The sequence below is a fragment of the Malaclemys terrapin genome, chromosome 3 (genome assembly GCF_027887155.1).
Source record: "Malaclemys terrapin pileata isolate rMalTer1 chromosome 3, rMalTer1.hap1, whole genome shotgun sequence".
NCBI lineage: Eukaryota > Metazoa > Chordata > Testudines > Emydidae > Malaclemys > Malaclemys terrapin.
In genome coordinates, this window is record NC_071507.1 from 80,792,742 (window position 1) to 80,810,815 (window position 18,074).

Consider the following 18,074-nt stretch of genomic DNA (forward strand, 5'->3'; position numbering starts at 1 on the left):
TAGCGTATCATTTTAACTAACATCTTTGGGCATGTGCATATGGGTATACCTTATGAGGAGAACAAGTGGGCAGAGGCAAGGAGGAGAAGAAAGGCTAGCACTGACGGCAACTATTTCTTTTTTTGAACAGGACCAGTCCTATTCAACATATTCATAAATGGTCTGGAAAAAGGGGTAAACCGTGAGGTGGCAAAATTTGCAGATGATACAAAACTACTCAAGATAGTTAAATCCCAGGCAGACTGCTACGAAAGGATCTCTCAAAAATAGGTGACTGGGCAACAAAATGGAAGATGAAATTCAATGCTGATAAATGCAAAGTAATGCACATTGGAAAACATAATTCCAACTATACATACAAACTGATGGGGTCTAAATTAGCTGTCAAGAAAGAGATCTTGGAGTCATTGTGGATAGTTCTCTGAAAACATCCACTCAATGTGCAGCAGCAGTCAAAAAAGCAAACAATGTTTGGCATCATTAAGAAAGGGATAGATAATAAGACAGAAAATATAATGTTGCCTCTATATAAACCCTTGGTATGCCCACATCTTGAATTCTGCATGCAGATGTGGTCGCCCCATCTCAAAAAAGATATATTGGAATTGGAAAAGGTTCAGAAAGGGGCAACAAAAATTATTAGGGGTATGGAACGGCTTCCGCACCACCTCCACTCCGACTCCCCACAACCCAGACAAACTGGGTTGTGGGGAGTACAAACAAAAATTATAACTCCAAGGGGGAGGGCGGGGTTCAGCACAAAAAGTTTGAAAATAGCTCAGGGTGCAAGGAGACAGGTAGCTAAGGGCTGTGTGTGGGTAAGGGGGTAGCATAGGGTGCAGACAGGGGGTAACCAGGGGCTGTGTGCAGGCAGGCGGGGTAGCTAGGGGCTGTGTGCAGGCACAGGGGTAGCTCAGGGTGCAGGGAAAAGGGTAGCTAAGGGCTGTGTGCAGGTGGGGTGGTAGCTCAGGGTGCAGGGAGAGCAGTAGCTAGGGGCTGTGTGCAGGCACAGGGGTACCTCAAGGTGCAGGGCAAAAGGTAGCTAGGGGCAGTGTGCAGGCAGGGGGTAGCTCAGGGTGCAGGGGGGGGGGTAGCTAGGGGCTGTGTGCAGGCACAGGGGTAGCTCAGGGTGCAGGGAAAAGGGTAGCTAGGGGCTGTGTGCAGGCAGGGGGTAGCTAGGGACTGTATGCAGGTGGGGTGGTAGCTCAGGGTGCAGGGAGAGCAGTAGCTAGGGGCTGTGTGCAGGCACAGGGGTACCTCAGGGTGCAGGGCAAAAGGTAGCTAGGGGCGGTGTGAAGGCAGGGGGTAGCTCAGGGTGCAGGGAGAGGGGTAGCTAGGGGCTGTGTGCCAGGAGGGTGCCCCTGCAGTCCCTGTTCCAGGAGGGCTCTGCCAGCCATGGACCTGGGTCCCCCTTCCCCGGTGGCTGATACCAGCTGCATGAGCTAAGGGGCTGGGAGCTGAGGAGCAGCTTCAACCCGAGGCACCAGCAGGAGACGAGGGAACACCCTGGCTGCCTGCTCCATGGCACCAGCCAGAGCAGCAGCTGCTCCGCACTGCACAGCTCCGGCTTCCCACCTCTGATCTGGCCAAGTCGCAGGGAAAGAAGGACGTGGGAGTGTGTGGAGCTGCCCCCTGCCCTGATTGCCCTGCTCTTGCACTGTAGTTTTGGGAGGGAACAATGCCCCCTGTGCCTCCCAACTCTGCCCATGGGCTAAGGTTTCTGCCCCACCATGGGGAGCACCAGGGCTCAGGGCCCTGGGATTCAGCCCAACCGCTCACAGCTTCAGTCCCACGTGGGACACTGGGGATCAAGGCTTCAGCCCCACAGCTCCTGGCTTCAGCCCATGGGGGGCACTTGATTTCAGCCACGGGGTCTTGTGGCCCCCCCAGAAAGGGCTCACAGACCCCCAGAGGGCTGCAGACCACTGGTTGAGAACCACTGATCCGGTAGATCTAGTGTACTTGGACTTTCAAAAAGCCTTTGACAAGGTCTCTCACCAAGGCTCTTAAACAAAGTAGGCAGTCAGGGGCAGCCTCTTGGATCAGTCCCTTCTTAAAAGATATGAAACAAAGGGTTAGGGTTAGGGATCAGTTTTCACGGCAGAGAGAAGTAAATAGCAAGATCCCACAAGGATCTGTACTGGGACCAGTGCTGTTCAACATAGTCATAAATGATCTGGAAAAAGAGGTAAATAGGAAGTTGACAAAGTCTGCAGATGATACAAAATTACTCAATATAGTTAAGTCCAAAGGTGACTGAAGAGTTGCAAAGGGATCTCACAAAACTAGGTGACTGGGCAAGAAAGTGGCAGATGAAATTCACTGTTGATAAATGCAAAGTAATGCACATTGGAAAACATAATTCCAACTATACATACAAAATGATGGGGTCTAAATTAGCTGTTACCACTCAAGAGAGAGATCTTGGGGTCACTGTGGATAGTTCTCTGAAAACATCCACTCAATGTGCAGCAGCAGTCAAAAAAGCTAACAATGCTAGGAACCATTAGGAAAGGGATAGATAAGAAGACAATAAATATCATAATGCCACTACATAAATCCATGGTATGCCCATTGCATGCAATTCTTATCATCGCATCTCAAAAAAATATATATATCAGATTGGAAAAAAAAAATACAGAGAATGGCAACAAAAATTATTAGGAGTATGGAACAGCTTCCGTATGAGGTTAATGGAAGTTAAAAAGATTGGGACCTTTCAGCTTGGAAAAGAGATGACTGGCCGTGAGGTTATGATAAAGTTATATAAAATCATGAATGGCATGGAGACAGTGATAGGGAAGTGTTATTTACCCTTTCAATAACATGAGAATCAGGGATCACCCAATGAAATTAATAGGCAGCAGATTTAAACAACCATAAGGAAGTACTTCTTCACACTACACAGTCAACCTGTGGAACTCATTACCAAGGGATGTTGTGAAGGTCAAAAGTATAAACTGGGTTCAAAAAAGAATTAGACAAGTTCCTGGAGGATAGGTCCACCAATGGCTATTAGCCAAGATGGTCAGGGACGCAACCGCATGCTCTGGGTGTCCCTAAATCTCTGACTGCCAGAAGCTGGGTCTGTATGACAGTGCCCTGTTTTGATTAAGTGCCCTGTTTTGTTCATTGCCTCTGAAGTATCTGGGACTAGCCACTGTTGGAAGACAGGATACTGGACTAGATGGACCATTGGTCTGGCCCAGTATGGACATTCTTATGTTCTTATTCGACCAAGTTTTTGCCAAAGCTAATCACTATTATAGATGCTGTATGCACTTCATGCCACAAACAGAGTAAGAAGCAGCAGAAACCTCTCTCAAATCTACTGCTAGGTGGAAACAGTCTCTGTATTACCAACTCTCCTTGCTCCAAAGACTTCTGTCTCAAACAAATCAACCCCTTCATTTCTAAGGAAATCTGAACTCATGAGCTAATAGGTCAACTTAATTTTCTTTTTTCAAAGAAGCAATAAAAATGTCAATCCCATCTCTATACTAAATGCATCTCGCTGCTTTAAAGTTACACAAATTTATATACTAGCAAAGGCAAAGAAATTAAATGGCAAGTTATTTCATCCTTATTTAACTCCATAAGAAGTATGGTCCAAATTGTGTCCTCAGATATGCTTGAGAATTAGAGGAATTCAGGATATCCACTAGTGTTCTCTTTAAAGACCCACAAGAGTTGTATATTAATATGTGATTAATATTTTACAGTGATTAGACAGGGGAGCAGCAGCCTTTCTTGCTTTTGTTAGTTAACACGTCAGTCAAAAATAATGTTATTGTAATATAGTATTTGGAGCTTAACTTTGTTTGGGGTTCTTTTTACACTAGCTAAAAAAAAAAAAAATTACTTCCTCTATCTCTGTTTTAATTCACACTGTGGTACACGGAGGTTTATTGAAGTGCACTTTTTTTTCTTGAATCTTCATTTATTTATTTTATATTTATAGACTTCTCTGATACTTCTCATCAACATTAATGAATTAAGCCTGACAATCAAAAATTAGAAACTAGTGGGGTTGGGCTAGCAAATATAAAATTGGACAAGCTACTAGTAGTAGAATAATGTAACATCTCAGAATACTATATATTATAGGTTTATATGTGAGCTCTACTTGATTGCTGTATTTTTCACATTCTGCAAGTTTTCTTTACATGACTTTTTCTTGCTACAAACACAACATAATCATTAATGCCGTGGACTGATGTTGGAACGGCTCCCTATAAACCACTATAACATGACATCTCACACAGATCATTCTATTAAAATCTCCATACCATGCATTGCCACTTCAGTGAGCTCTCAACATTTACTTTATCAAAGACCTATGTGGTGGTGAGTAGCGCTGAAGATGGCTTTGTAGTAAGGACAAGGGTTATGGAGCAGAGTTCTATTCCCAGAGTTGCCACAGACTTCTTGTGTGATCTAGAGCAAGCCACTTAACCATTCTGGTCCACAGCTTCTCCCATCTGTAAAGTGGGTGTAATAATATTCCCATATCCCAATATCATAGGCCATGTACACGTTAGGACACACAGGCTGAGCAGGATTTCCAGCTTCCAACTCCAGCAAAGCAGCAGAGATTCCCAAGGGTACATTGTATAACCTGCCCGGTTGTTCTGAGGATCACAAAATTACCAGGGGAGGAGAAAAAGGACAAAGTGTTCATGATCAATCACATCCTGCCCTCCTTGGGATTTGTTAGACACCATTTCATCTAAGTCCAGGCAATTATCCAGTTCGTGCATAAATACAAGCCAGGCCTTATAATGACTAAGGTATGAAAAAAGCCAGTACCCTGAAAGAGGGGAGCTATCTTTTACCATAATGAAACCAAATAAAGCTTTCAGCCGCTGCACAGGAGAGATATTTATATACTCCGTCTTGAAAGGCAACGACTGAACAGCCAGCCCTACCCTGCTGCTGCTCTTGTGCAGATGAACCGAGCTCACTCTTCCCGAGAAGGGGTTGTTCTCTCCCTAGTGACTAACATGCTCAGTAGCATCCGCCCTAGGAGCGATTTGTTTAAGGAGGCCAAAGCGCAGTCAGGTGGCAGAGGTCGGCAGACCTACCGTGCTCTCTCAAACTAGCCCTGCAGATCCAGCCTCCCCTTACGAGGGTTTCGGGCGCCAGGCCAGGGATGAGCAAGTCAGCCTGTTTCTCCCGTGCACTGCTAAGCTCGTTACCCCGCTCACTAGTTATAGTTGGTGGTCGGGACATCTGGGGCCAAGCACGGAGCACTGATTTCGGGGGGGGGGGCTCTCTTGCCACCCTGCAATGACAGCTGCCCTGCCTCTGACCAAACTGCAAAAGTGCCCTCCGGCTGCACCCGCCCTCCCGCCCCTCAGCCTCAGGCCCTGGCTGCAGCCCCCACATTAACCTTCCCCCCGTAGCAGGGACTTTCCCTGCTTCTGGGTGTATCTGCTCCCTGCTCTCCCCGCAGGCAGCAGCCCAGACACCCCACCCCCAGCCGGCGAGGCGAGGGAGGGGGCTCCCCCCTGCAGGCGCCACCCCGCTCCCCAGCCCGCCTGTTACCGAAGCTATCCTTGAAGTCTGGGGGTGGGGCGTCTCGCAGGGTCGGGGTCCAGCCCCCCTCCTCTTCCGCCTCCTTCTCCGTGGGGCCGGGGCTGCCGCCGCCGCCGGGAACCTGCTGCCGCTCCGCCGCCACCGCCCTGGGAACACGGCGCCCCCGGGGGACGGGCCCCTCCGCAGCCGCGAGCTGCTCCTCGTCCTCGTCCTGGGAGGAGGCGGAGCGGGAGTCGGCCGAGGTGCTGTAGAAGGGGTTCCCGCTGCTGTCCTGGCCCGACTCCCCGAACACGTCGTCCGAGATCTGCAGGCTCTCGTAGCGGGAGCGGGCCGCCTCCAGCAGGGACAGCGCCTTCCGCCGCGGCCCCCCGCCGCCGCCCTCCGCCATCATCCCCGCCGCCGCCGACAGCAGCAGCAGCCCCCGCTCCCCGCGGCCCGGCTCCGCCGCCTCGCCCGGCCGCAGGCAGCAGCCCAGTAGCGAGAGCGGCTCGGACAGCGAGGTAGGGAGGCAGGGAGTGGCAGAGCCGCCGCCGCCGCCACCCAGCCCTGCCTCCCTCTGCCGCCCGCGCAACCCACCCCTGTGTGTGTGCAGGGACATGGGGGGAAGGAGCCAGCTCAGCATCTCCAAATACCACATCCAGCCAATTATAGCCGCAGTCCTCACCCAAGAGGTGGGGTTATATGGCAGCCCCGGCCGGCCTGACCCGCCCACGCCCCACCCCGAAGGGGCGGGTCTCGGCGCATTTAAAATCACAGAGCCTCTTTGGGAGAGCCGCCGCCGGGAGGGGTCGGGTCCCGCTCCACCCCGCCCCGATGAGACCCTGGAGGAGTGGACGGAGTTTTTCCGCTTCTTCCCCCAGCAGAGAGCAGCCTTGCGGGAGCTGCGCTTCCTTGCCCACCCCTCAGCTCCCGCGGCGCACGGAGCTGTCCGCGGACAGGGGTGCTGAAGCCCACCCGCCCCAGAAGCCCCAGTGCAGCGTGCGTGTCCAACTTGCGGCTGAGACTTTTCATTGACAATGGGAAGAGAGTGAAATCCCTCTAGGTCCCCGGGGTGTGGCAGTGCTCGTTACATAATGGCTGAGCGCCGGGAGGGGGATTGTGACAAGCAACAGGAATCAGTGGGAGAAGCAGGAAAGACACAGAAAAGCACACAGGCCCTTAAACCGAGTTGAGGTGTATGAGGGTCATAATGATCTCTATTCTATCACACCTTCTTCCTCCAAAATAGGGTGTGCAATCGATTTTGCTTGCATTAATCTATAGCTAAGTCACTTTCATACTGATGAGAGCCACCTTAATGAAATATGAGTGCAAACCCTACTGAGCCTGGAAAAAATGGGAGGAGGGAAAAGGGCACACTCTCTATAGCAGTGGTCCCCAACCTTTTTCGCCACCACGGACTATGGCCGGCGAACAAGCATCCGCTGAAATGCCGCTGAGAAGCAGCAATGTCAATAGGTGTCGCCGCCGAAATGTTGCCGACAAGCAGCGTCCTCCAGAGGCGTTATCAGCGGCATTGCGGAGGATGCTCGTCCGCCGGCCAGTACGCGGGTGCACATAGATGCCCTGGCAAGCACCTTGGCACCCGCAGGCACCATGTTGGGGACCACTGCTCTATAGGTTGCCCATGTGAGTACTTCAAGGATAGTTTTAGGGGTGTTTAAAAGCTACCATTCTGTAGTAAAATATTTCCCACTGACTTACTGGATAATTATGACAGTAAAATCTATACTGGTTGTGTTACAATTTACTATAGCAAATAATGCATTCTGAGCTGGGCAATAGTAAAACAAATACTACAAAACCAGCTGTAACTAAGGCCTACTACAACAAATGAATGTAAAGGAACACTATGTATAAACAATATATGGGGCCTGATCCACCTCTCATCAAAGTTAATGGAAGGATTCCCATTGAATCCAATGAGATTTGGATCCTGGCCATGGTGACTCAAAACCAACTCATCATGATCTCCATCATGTGGGTACACACAGTTAACAATTTTGTAACACCATAAATTTATTTTTTCACTGATCCAAAAACAGCTGGGATTAAGATTCACAGAGTTCACAGGAACTAGCTGTTTTGCACAACAGAATGACTACTGAAGAATAAGTAAACCTATAAGCAAGGGCTTGACTCTGTGAGTATGTCTACACTGCAGCTGGGAGCAAGCCCCCCAGTCTGGGTAGCCAGACTCAAGCTAATGGGGCTACTAGCACACTTAAAATAGCAGTGTGGATATTGAGTCTCTTGTGACTACTTGGGCTAGTCACTTGAGATCAAGCCTAGGGGGTTGAGTGGGCTTGAGTTTGGGAGACCTAGCACTCTGGCCCCAATCCAGCAAAGCACCTAAGCATATCTCTGTTTTGAATCATCTGAATAGATCCATTGACTACAGTGAGACTATGCACACACTTAAAGTTAAGCACGATTGCTTCCAAAATTGCAGGATTGAGGCCAGAACGTTCAGCACCTTGCAGGACTGAGCTTTTAAAATGCTTTTCTTGTGTTTAATGAATAATATGGTATAAAATAGCAGTTGTTCCAACAGGCATATACACACCTACAACTAATTTAAATAGCAATATGATGGCATAAGATAAAACAAAGTGAAGGAAAATAAATTAAATATAATTGAGATAATCATTTGAAGACTATGGAGTCACACAGTTATCTCTGAGGACATAACTGGAACTGCAAAAACTTTATTACTGGTGATGATGACTGGTGATGATGATTGATTCGCAGACGCCAGTTTGCTGTGCTGGCAGTTAGGAAATAAAATACTTGTATTTCTCCTTACAAATTGAATCTATTTTATATTGAATCCACAAACCACAATAAACATGGTTCCCCAGGATGCTATTCTTACAGAATCACTTTATATAGTAAAAACACACTTTAAAGGTGTTGGCAGGTTCTGCGTACTAAAGGAATTAGGAATATAGTTTTGTTAGTCATCTTTAAGTGAGAAGTCTGATAGGGAAGTTGTTGACCACTACCTTCCATCTTTTGCAATCGTGACAGAGTTTGTGATGTAGCTGGCTCTCTTTCTTCCTCTTCCTGGTTTGCCTGCAATCCTAACTGATAATATGAGTGCCAGAATCAAGTTGCTGTGTGCTTAGAAAGCAATGTGTCTGCAGAAAGATGTTATTCTCTTACCTAGGATCTCAAGGAACTGTGTAATTTTCCAGTAGCTGATATTATACAGGATAATCAGTTACCCACATCACTGCACCCATTAGTCTATTTTACATTGTCCTGCTTGGGTACAAGGCAATGCTGATTGCCAGTCAGATTACAACGCTACGTTGCAGATTTAATTATGCAGATTTCCACATCTGGTGGTGAGTTACTAGGGGGTACTGTTTCACACTGACCCCCCAACTATCTTCTGTGAGCAAATGCCGTTGACTGTTTAGGGTTCATACGTCTTTTCAGAATTCTTTCTGGCAGTGGTTAGGATTGGCTGCTAGTTTATTTAATGGTGGCCTATGTTCACCATGTCCAATGCCATCTTTGGGCTTTTGTGGTATTTTATAAGGGCAGCAGTTTCATCTGCTGCTCCACCATGCCCTGTTAGTACCGACATCAGATTGTCCACGATTGCTTATTCAACAGGTCTCCCTGCTTATATCACACCTAGCCTTCATATATGAATGCTGTTCTCATATTCACAGCCCATGGATGTTTTCAGTGGCAAATGCTGCTGCCTCTGGGAAGATTACCCAGCCCTGAGTTTTGTTAGTAATATGAAATTCTCAGCACAGATAGTCCAGATTTCACCCCAGTTAAGAGGGTATGCTTAGGGTCTCTGCAGAGTTTGGGGGAGATGAGTGTTGAAGGGGCTGCATGTGTGGGGGGAGGGTCACCACACCTCCTTGTTAGTAGAACTTGTCAGCAGGAAGGTATGCCAGGACAGGGGAAGGGAAGGTCTACTAGACATAGTGGACTCCCCCTGCAACAGGTGCAGGAGAGCAGCTCACAGGATGGAGTAATGCCCATAGAAGAGCTGCTCTGCAAGTTCAAGGATGGAGTTTGCCTCCCAGGCCTTACCCCTTCAACCAAAGAGTTGAAGCAAGCGCTGGATTAAGGTATAGGCACAATAGGCACGTGTGTAGGGCCTCAACTCCTAGAGTGCTGTGTTGATGTCAGAATTTTAGCTCTCTTTTAAAAAATGTATCTTTTTAGGCCTTGTGGTTGTGGAGGAGAATATGAGCAGAGCATAAACAATGCAGTGAGGTCTGCATGAGTCTGCAAACAGCCTGAACAATAGTTCTGAGAGGGCTGAACTGTGCTATTCACCTTACTGGGTTATTAATGCTGAACCCCCCCACCCCGTTCTAGAAGGCCCACCCCTCCACAGCAGAAGATTGAGGCTAGGGAGGGTCTGGCCCTTGCTACTTCCAGGCCATCATGATTCTGCTGGGGTGATGTCAACAGTCTCCACCCAAAACAGTCTCCACCTAAAACCAAGAAATGGTAGTCCTGGGAGTGGGGATAATCTGGCCTGCCCAAAGAGGAGTGTTTGGGGGCCCTTCCCACCAGCAGAGCAGACAGCTCTTGTGTGAGTGTCCCCTGCACTTACCACTCCAAGTAGGTGTGAGGGTGGGGCCTCAGCTCTGAGGCTGCCCAGGGGGGTTTCCCTGTTGGGATGCCTAGCCTTCTAGCTTGCCTTAATGGGGCATGGCACCCAGCTTTTCATGCATTCCTGTCACATCACATGTGCAGACCACTAACTAGATTACTGTGACCTGAAATGCGAGTTTAAATACTGTCCGAACTGAGTTGTCTGAAGTGTTAGTAGTAGGAAAGGCAGGTTAGATAGATAAAATGGATCAGGTCAGGCTTTTTTTTTTTAAATGAAGAAAAAATCATCAGGGGTTTCTTTAATTGAACTAACTAAATATAAAAGCCTTATGGAACATTGTGAATAAAGTCCTGCTTTCCTCTGAGTTACTTATAGTGGTGTTTAGCTGCTAGGAAAAGACCACTCCAGTAAACTGAACATTGTATCCATGACAACCCACAGTTCAGCTTTTAACTCCCCACACATAAAATGTTAGGGTTTATTTTACATTCTTCTGTTTTTATTACAATGGCAATAATGATCTCCGGCTGTATTTCCAAAATTTTCCTCACCTTTTTAAACAAGTCATTAAATGTCTAGGAATTTCCCTGTGACCTCCTCAGTCTGGCAACATACTCCTTAAATTAAATCGTAAAATCTTTTGAGACTCTCACTTATTTCATCAGACAATGCAAAGCAGAGTACACGGAGCAGAATGACAGCATGTTAAATCAGACACTCCATTAAATTCAGATATTCAGTTTGCACATTTTAGGATCTAATCCTGCTCCAATTACAGTCAGTGGGAGCCTGATCCCACTCTCTTTGAAGGCAAAACTCCCATGGGAGTGGGATCAGGCCCTTATTTTGTTATTCAGTTTGGCTATGTATACACTGCGAGCTAGCTGTGTGATGCCCCCACCTGTGTACACGTACTCATGCTAGCTCTCATCAAGCTAGCTCAAGTATAAATTGTAGTGTCACCACGGAAGCAAGGGTAGCAGCAGTGGAGGCATGGCTGAGTCTTGCTGAGTACATTCCCACCCATTTCAGGTGGGTTTGTATTCAGTATGGCTCAGCCATGCCTCTGCTCCGCTACCCATGCTACAGTGGCTACCCTAGAATTTATACTCATGCGAGCTCGAGGAGAGCTAGCAGAAGTATGTGTACACAAGCAGGGGAATCACACCCTTAGCTTGTAGTGTAGACATGGCCATGATTATATAAAAGGCACCACTTACAATTATCTGTTTCAGTTTATTCTCTAGCTACTGCAGTGGTTCTCCAACTGACGCCCATAGATTACCAACAATCTGTAAAACATTAGCTCGTGGTCCACAGAGAAGTGGCTGGCCACATATTTGTAATTCTCTTTGTATCCGCCTGCTAAAAAACATTAAAGACAGCTAAAAATATATCAGGATTTCCTAATATTATTTTCCCATGTATCCAAACACTTTTGCTGCCACAGAAATGTTATCCAGTCCTGAATGGGAGGGAAGATAGAGAGATTATTGTGTGGACCTATGAAGATATGCACAAGATAAGACAAGGTTTTAATACTTGATTATGATTAGAAAAGTGATTCTGTAAAAAATGTATAATAAAGCTCTGTATTTATCATCTCTCAGTGACTTCCGTATCATATTTAAATTACAATTTCTTTGGGGCGGCTCTCTTTTTGTTCCATGTTTCTATGACACCAAACTATGCGGGGTGCTTTACAGTAATTAATAATATTTCTCAGGTTAAAAAATATGATTTGTCTAAATTCTCAGTGCTGCAAATCCAGCCTAGAATCTGAATTTCAAGCTGAATTCCTGCTGCTTCTCCAATCATCACCAGCAATGCTGGTTGGGAAATTTTTGCTGGAAAATACTGACTTGCTGAAACTGAAACATTTTTCAGGAACATACACAATGAAACATGCATTTTAATGAAACTTTCACCAGGAAAGATTGCTCAGGTCTAGGATGGAATTTCCAGCCACAGAGAGATACCCCACCCCAGAATAGTCAATAGCCTGGTGGTTAGGGTACTCATGTGGGATCCAGGAAACCCAGGTCTGAATCAGGGACTTGAAGTTGGGTCTTCTTGAATCTGCAGATTCAAGTCTCTGATTCAGAGTGGGTCTCCTATATCCCTGGTGCATGCCCTAATCACCAGGCTATTATGGGGCCTCTCTTACTCTTTAGTTTTTCATCAAAACACTTGGAAAGAGCTCAGTTTCATCCTGATGTGGAACAGGACAATTTTTGAAATATCAACAAATTTCATGGGATGGGAAATCCATTTTCCACCCAGTTCTAATCACTAGTACTAATGAGTATGCAATCAGAACTTAACAGACAATGTTGGTGGTGATTTATGGAGCAGAACAGATTACAGTCCACACTTCCTTAGCCGTATTGTCTCTGCAGGGACACTTGTAAAACTAACAAAAATATCAGAGTAACAGCCGTGTTAGTCTGTATCCGCAAAAAGAAGAACAGGAGTACTTGTGGCACCTTAGAGACTAACAAATTTATTAGAGCATAAGCTTTCGTGGACTACAGCCCACTTCTTCGGATGCATATAAAGTGGGCTGTAGTCCACGAAAGCTTATGCTCTAATAAATTTGTTAGTCTCTAAGGTGCCACAAGTACTCCTGTTCTTCTTTTAACAAAAATATGTTTTATCTGTAAAATGAGTAGCAGTGACTCAGAGACACAGGGAATATACATTGAGTCAGAAGGTGCTATTTTTACACATTCACTTTTCTGATTACTTGAGACAGAAATAGAACTACACTGTGGTTAGACCACAAACTCTGAGATCAAGGACCGTATTGTGACTCAGAGTGCCAAAGCAGGATGCCTGGTTCTCTTGTTGCTTCAGGGGGGAGTTATCTGTTTCAGCCCTGTACTTGATGTGGTGACATCCCCATCCACACTGGCTCAGCTATGGTACTTTCCCCTGCCTGCCCACCTGCATGGGATGGGGAATACCAGGCCTGCAGAGGCTGTTCTTCCTCCCTGTGCTGCACTGTGTGCTATAGTTAGCCCATGCAGGAGAGTTGGCGGCACCTTACACCTCCCTACTCCCCTGTACAGTTGCATAATGTGGGTCACAAAGTGATGTTGAAAATATTTTTCTTTTAGAAACTTGTTAAACGGGTCTAGCTGAAGTGCTTTTGGCCACCATAACTAAAGTTGCTGTAGAAGGTGCATAATAATCAACAATACTGCCTAATGGTTAGGTGGGGTTTTGACATGGTAGGTTCCCATTGAAAACACAGTCTGGTCCTTGTGTGCCCCTACCCCAAGGGTTTCCGGTCATTCCCTTTAGCACAGAGATTTTATCGGGGCAGAGCCCTTGAACAGTCAAGGCTTTTTCCAGCAGGTCTCTCACCTAGATGAAAACTCCTGGTGGATTAATGCCCTTTTGGAGTGGGTAGGGAACCCCAGGCCCGTCCTCTCCACTGAATTCCAATCTAGGGCCCAATGGCCGACAGCCACACTTGACACCTTGGGTGCTAAGCCACCACCCTCCTGTGACGCTCTATACCTCGGGGGAACACCCTACACCCCCATGTTCATCTTTATAAAATGATTGTGTGGTATCCAAGGCAAAGTTTGTCATGTTGGAGGTCTTCGGAAGGCTCATAATGCACTGAGCATGGTTGTTATAGTGATGTTATAGTAATTGTTATAGTAAGGTTATAGTAAGGTTATAGGTTATAAATTGATGTATATAGTTATGAGGCTGAAAATGTATCCTCATGGCTTAAAGCAAGCCCATGCAAAAACTCTCCAAGAACAGGGAGGCAGTTCACACCTCATCAGGGCATGGATGGGACAAACCCAGCCCAGCCTCACAGGAACAAAGGACACTGGCTTAGGCAGCAACAAAAGAATCTGTTAGGCCTTGGCTACACTCGCTGATTCACAGCACTGCCGCGGCAGCGCTGTGAAGCGCAAGTGTAGTCGCGCCGCCAGCGCTGCGAGAGAGCTCTCGCAGCGCTGCAAGTACTCCACCTCTCCGAGGGGAATAGCGTGCAGCGCTGCGAGCGAGCGTGCAGTACTGCAGGCGCTGATTACACTGGCGCTGTACAGCGTAGCAAGTGCAGCGCTGTGAATTGCCAATGTAGCCAAGGCCTTAGACTTTCAAGGGAGTCACCCCCTTCCTTTGGGCAGTTGGGGACTGCGATGAGGTAATACTCACCTGACTCTGAAGGGGGGAGGGGCGCAAAGCCAAGGGGAAAGAAAGGGCATGATAAAAGGGAGAGACATTTTGCCATGCTCTCTCTCTTCTACATACATCTACAGCCACCACCACCACCAAACAACTGAACCACTGATCAAAGGGGAGAGCCTGGCTGAAGACCCAGCCTGTGGTGAGAAGCATCTAAATTTGTAAGGGCTTTGAAAGTGTTAAGATCAGCTTAGAATGTGTTTTGCTTTTATTTCATGTGACCAAATCTGACTTGTTATGCTTTGATGTATAATCACTTAAATCTACCTTTATAGTTAATAAATCTGTTTGTTTATCCTACCTGAAGCAGTGCGTTTGGTTTGCAGTGTGTCAGAAACTCCCCTTGGGATAACAAGCCTGGTACAGATCAATTTCTTTGCTAAATTGACGAACTTATATAAGCTTGCAGCATCCAGTGGGCATAACTGGACACTGCAAGACGGAGGTTCCTAGGGTTGTGTCTGGGACCGGAGATACTGGCTAGTGTAATTCGCTTGCAAGTAGCTGGGAGCAGCTTACATGCCAGAGGCTGTGCGTGAACAGCCCAGGAGTGGGGGTTCTCACAGCAGAGCAGCGTAAGGCTGGCTCCCAGAGTCAAGGATTGGAGTGGCCTAGCAGATCACCAGTCCAGACAACACCAGAGGGGAACGTCACACCTCCTTGGACCATTTCCTACCCTAGTCCCCTTTTACTTCTCGGAGTGACTCACTCTAATCAAGTCTCTGGCCTGCAATGTCTCACCTGCCTTTCCTTCATGGGTTTACACAGGCCTGCACTGCCAGGTCCCAGGCAAGTAGCACCTCGTTAGTATTTTCCCTTCAGAGCTCGGAGCAGCCCTCTGCTCCCTTCTGTTACCTCCTCTGAGTTGCTCTGCTCCCCTTTTTAAAGCCCCACCTCCAGCTTGTGCAGACTTTGCAGGTGTGGCTGGGCAGGGGCGCCTGGGCCCAGAGCTGTTCCTTAACCTCTTGCTCTTCATTGTGGGATTTGTATACCTCATCACAGCTGCCTACATATTTCCATTCTAAACCCCTATTTTCAGTCACACATAACTTTTCAAGCCTTTCATTTCTTGGGCTGAAATTTTACAGGTCTGATCTTTGCCCAAAAACAACATTAACTGGAATGTTTGAGGAAAAACAGGTCAATATTTTCAAGTAAGTGGAGAGAGGAAAAAATACATCTTCACCATTATGTAAAAAATATATATCTATCCTGTGAATTTTTAAACAGACCTAACATCGAAACAGCTGTGGCCTGAAAGTTAAAATTTGGCTGAGAAATAGTTCTCCGGGAGACAAAGTGCCTTGGAATGTTTCAGTGATAAATGGTTTTGATTTGGTTGAGTTATGAGCATTTGAAAAATAAATCACATTTTGTGCATGCACTGGACATTTTTAACCACAGCAGTATTATTAACAATGTTTGCCTAACTTTCTGAGGAAGGCAGGGTGTATTGCTCATGCATGCATGGAAAATTAGCCATGTGGTTAATAATTTATGGAGTATTTGTAGTGAATGATGCAGGGGTCTGGAGCTCTCTGCCTCATTCTCTGTGTGTCCTATATGTACATGTGCATTGGGCATCACACCAGGGCCGGTGCAAGGAAGTTTCGCGCCCTAGGCGAAACTTCCACCTTGCGCCCGCCCCCCCAGCCCTGCGGCAGCTCCCCGCCCCCCCCACCCTGAGGTGCCCCCCCCGCGGCAGCTCTCCCCCCGTCCTGAGGCGCCCCCCCCCCGCAGTAGCTTCCCCCCCGGGGAGCCGGGCTGCAGCTCCCCACCCCAGCTCACCTCTTCTCCGCCTCCTCCCCAAGCACGCCGCCCCCCGCTCTAATTCTCCTCCCCTCCCAGGCTTGTAGCGCCAATCAGCTGTTTGGCGCTACAAGCCTGGGAGGCGGGAGAAGTGGAGCGGCGACCACGCGCTCAGGGAGGGGGCATAGGAAGAATGTAAAAAAAAATCGGGGCACCGCTTTTTGGTGCCCCCAAATCTTGGCACCCTAGGCAACTGCCTAGTTTGCCTAAATGGTAGCACTGGCATCACACATACTTTAGAAAGTGTCAACATCGAGCCAGTGGCATGAGAATACATAAGGGCAGCACACTCTGTGTTTAGTGTGCATTGAATGAGCCCGTGTTCCATTTATTATACATTTTAAAGGTGTACATTTTTGAGAGCACACCTCACCTCAGTCATGGAAAACCTTGTTTAGTTCAAGTTCAATAAGGCAAAGTTTCAGAGAATCACGTATCTTGTGCAGTGCAACTCTTTTGAAGTGTACAGTGATGGAATCAGGGTTCTGTAAGAGCCTGTCTCTCAATCTCTGTATACCATATGGCGTAAAAACCATCCGGATCTTGTGTTACACAGGAATAGAGTCTCTACTATGGGAGTTTTCTAGTGATTGGGAGTTGGGCTTTCTGGTGGTGTCTGCACTTTCTCTATTCTTTCCCAAACTAGCAAATTCCATTAAAAATGCATTAAAAGATCATTAAGATTGTATGGTTAAATGCTCAAAAGTCAGGAAATGCCAAAGTTAAGGTAGTAACATTAATTCTACCCCCTTGAAAGTCTGAGCTACAACAAAGCCTTTAATTACATGATCATATGCTATTTTCAAAACAACACAATAAAATATATGTTTATTTCTACAGCCTTGTAAGGTGCATCTTGCCTGATATGCAGTGAATGAGGAATGATTTCAGGGTATGTCTTGTACTATGTTCTGAAGGTCAGTAAATTTGGGCTCTGGTGAACCACAGTTCTACAGTTGGGGACCCTCCAGTTAAAAGCTTCCCTTCCTTAAAAGTTCACATCTAGGGACTGTCAGCAAAAGCATCTCATCTGATCTTTGCTGCATTGGCTGGGAACGGAGAGAGAAGCAATCCACAAGGTATCTAGGTCTCAGATCATGTACAGCTTTATATGTTTGCGCTAACAGTTAGAATTGCATCAAGAAGCAGAGTGGAAGTTAATGCAGTTTGTGGAACATAGGCCAGAATATGCTCACATTAACTCACTCCACTAAGCACACAGGCTGCCACATTGTGCACTAGCTGAGGCTTTCTAATGGTCTTCAAGCACAGCCTCTGCAGGGCACAAAAACAAAGATGACCATAGCAAGATGGATTCCGTACATGGAAGACTGCAAGCTCCTAGCCAGTCTTGCTGGGACCCTGATTGCTCCGGGGGCCTCTAAGTGCTGCTACAATGCAAATAAATAATAATAATTTTAAATGGTATGAGCCACTGCTGCTAAATGGGTCCAAAAGTACCATAACATTGTGAATGTCTTTTTCAAGGGGTTAACATAGTTCCTCAATAGCTGGAGAAATCATAACCCTCATCAGTTCCTCAAGTTGCTTCTCTTTGCCAACCAACATTACCTTCACTTTTGCCTGTTATAATTCCTACTGCTTTTAAATATTTTGTCTTCTTTTTCTTCCCCTTATCCCATTACCTGGGGCCACTGTGTCATGCAAACATCTGTCATCTTTGTCTGTCCAAGGCAGCACAAAGGTCCACCTGCTTACCATCTTCATTGATGCAATCCATCCATTGCTTCCTCTGCTTTCCTCTGGGCCTCTTTCCTACCCCCATCTCTTGCCATGCTTTCCTCACAAGGTCCTCTTCACTCATCCTCTGTATGTGTCCAAGCCAGCAAAGTTTGCACTTCCTGGATTTTGTCAGCCACATCACTGACTTTAACTTCCATCCTTCTGCTTTCATTTCAAA

At 46.9% G+C, this 18,074-nt stretch overlaps 1 protein-coding gene across 1 annotated transcript in view; it reads right to left on the bottom strand.

Annotated features, from left to right (window-relative positions):
- Nucleotides 1-8,375, bottom strand: part of PGBD5 (piggyBac transposable element derived 5) — a 94,545-nt gene extending 86,170 nt beyond the window's left edge. The window contains exon 1 of the mRNA XM_054022683.1: nucleotides 5,548-8,375. Coding sequence (XP_053878658.1) covers nucleotides 5,548-6,175 — 628 coding nt within the window. The 5' untranslated portion in view covers nucleotides 6,176-8,375. The remainder of the gene's footprint in view (nucleotides 1-5,547) is intronic.
- Between the last annotated feature and the right edge of the window lie 9,699 nt (nucleotides 8,376-18,074).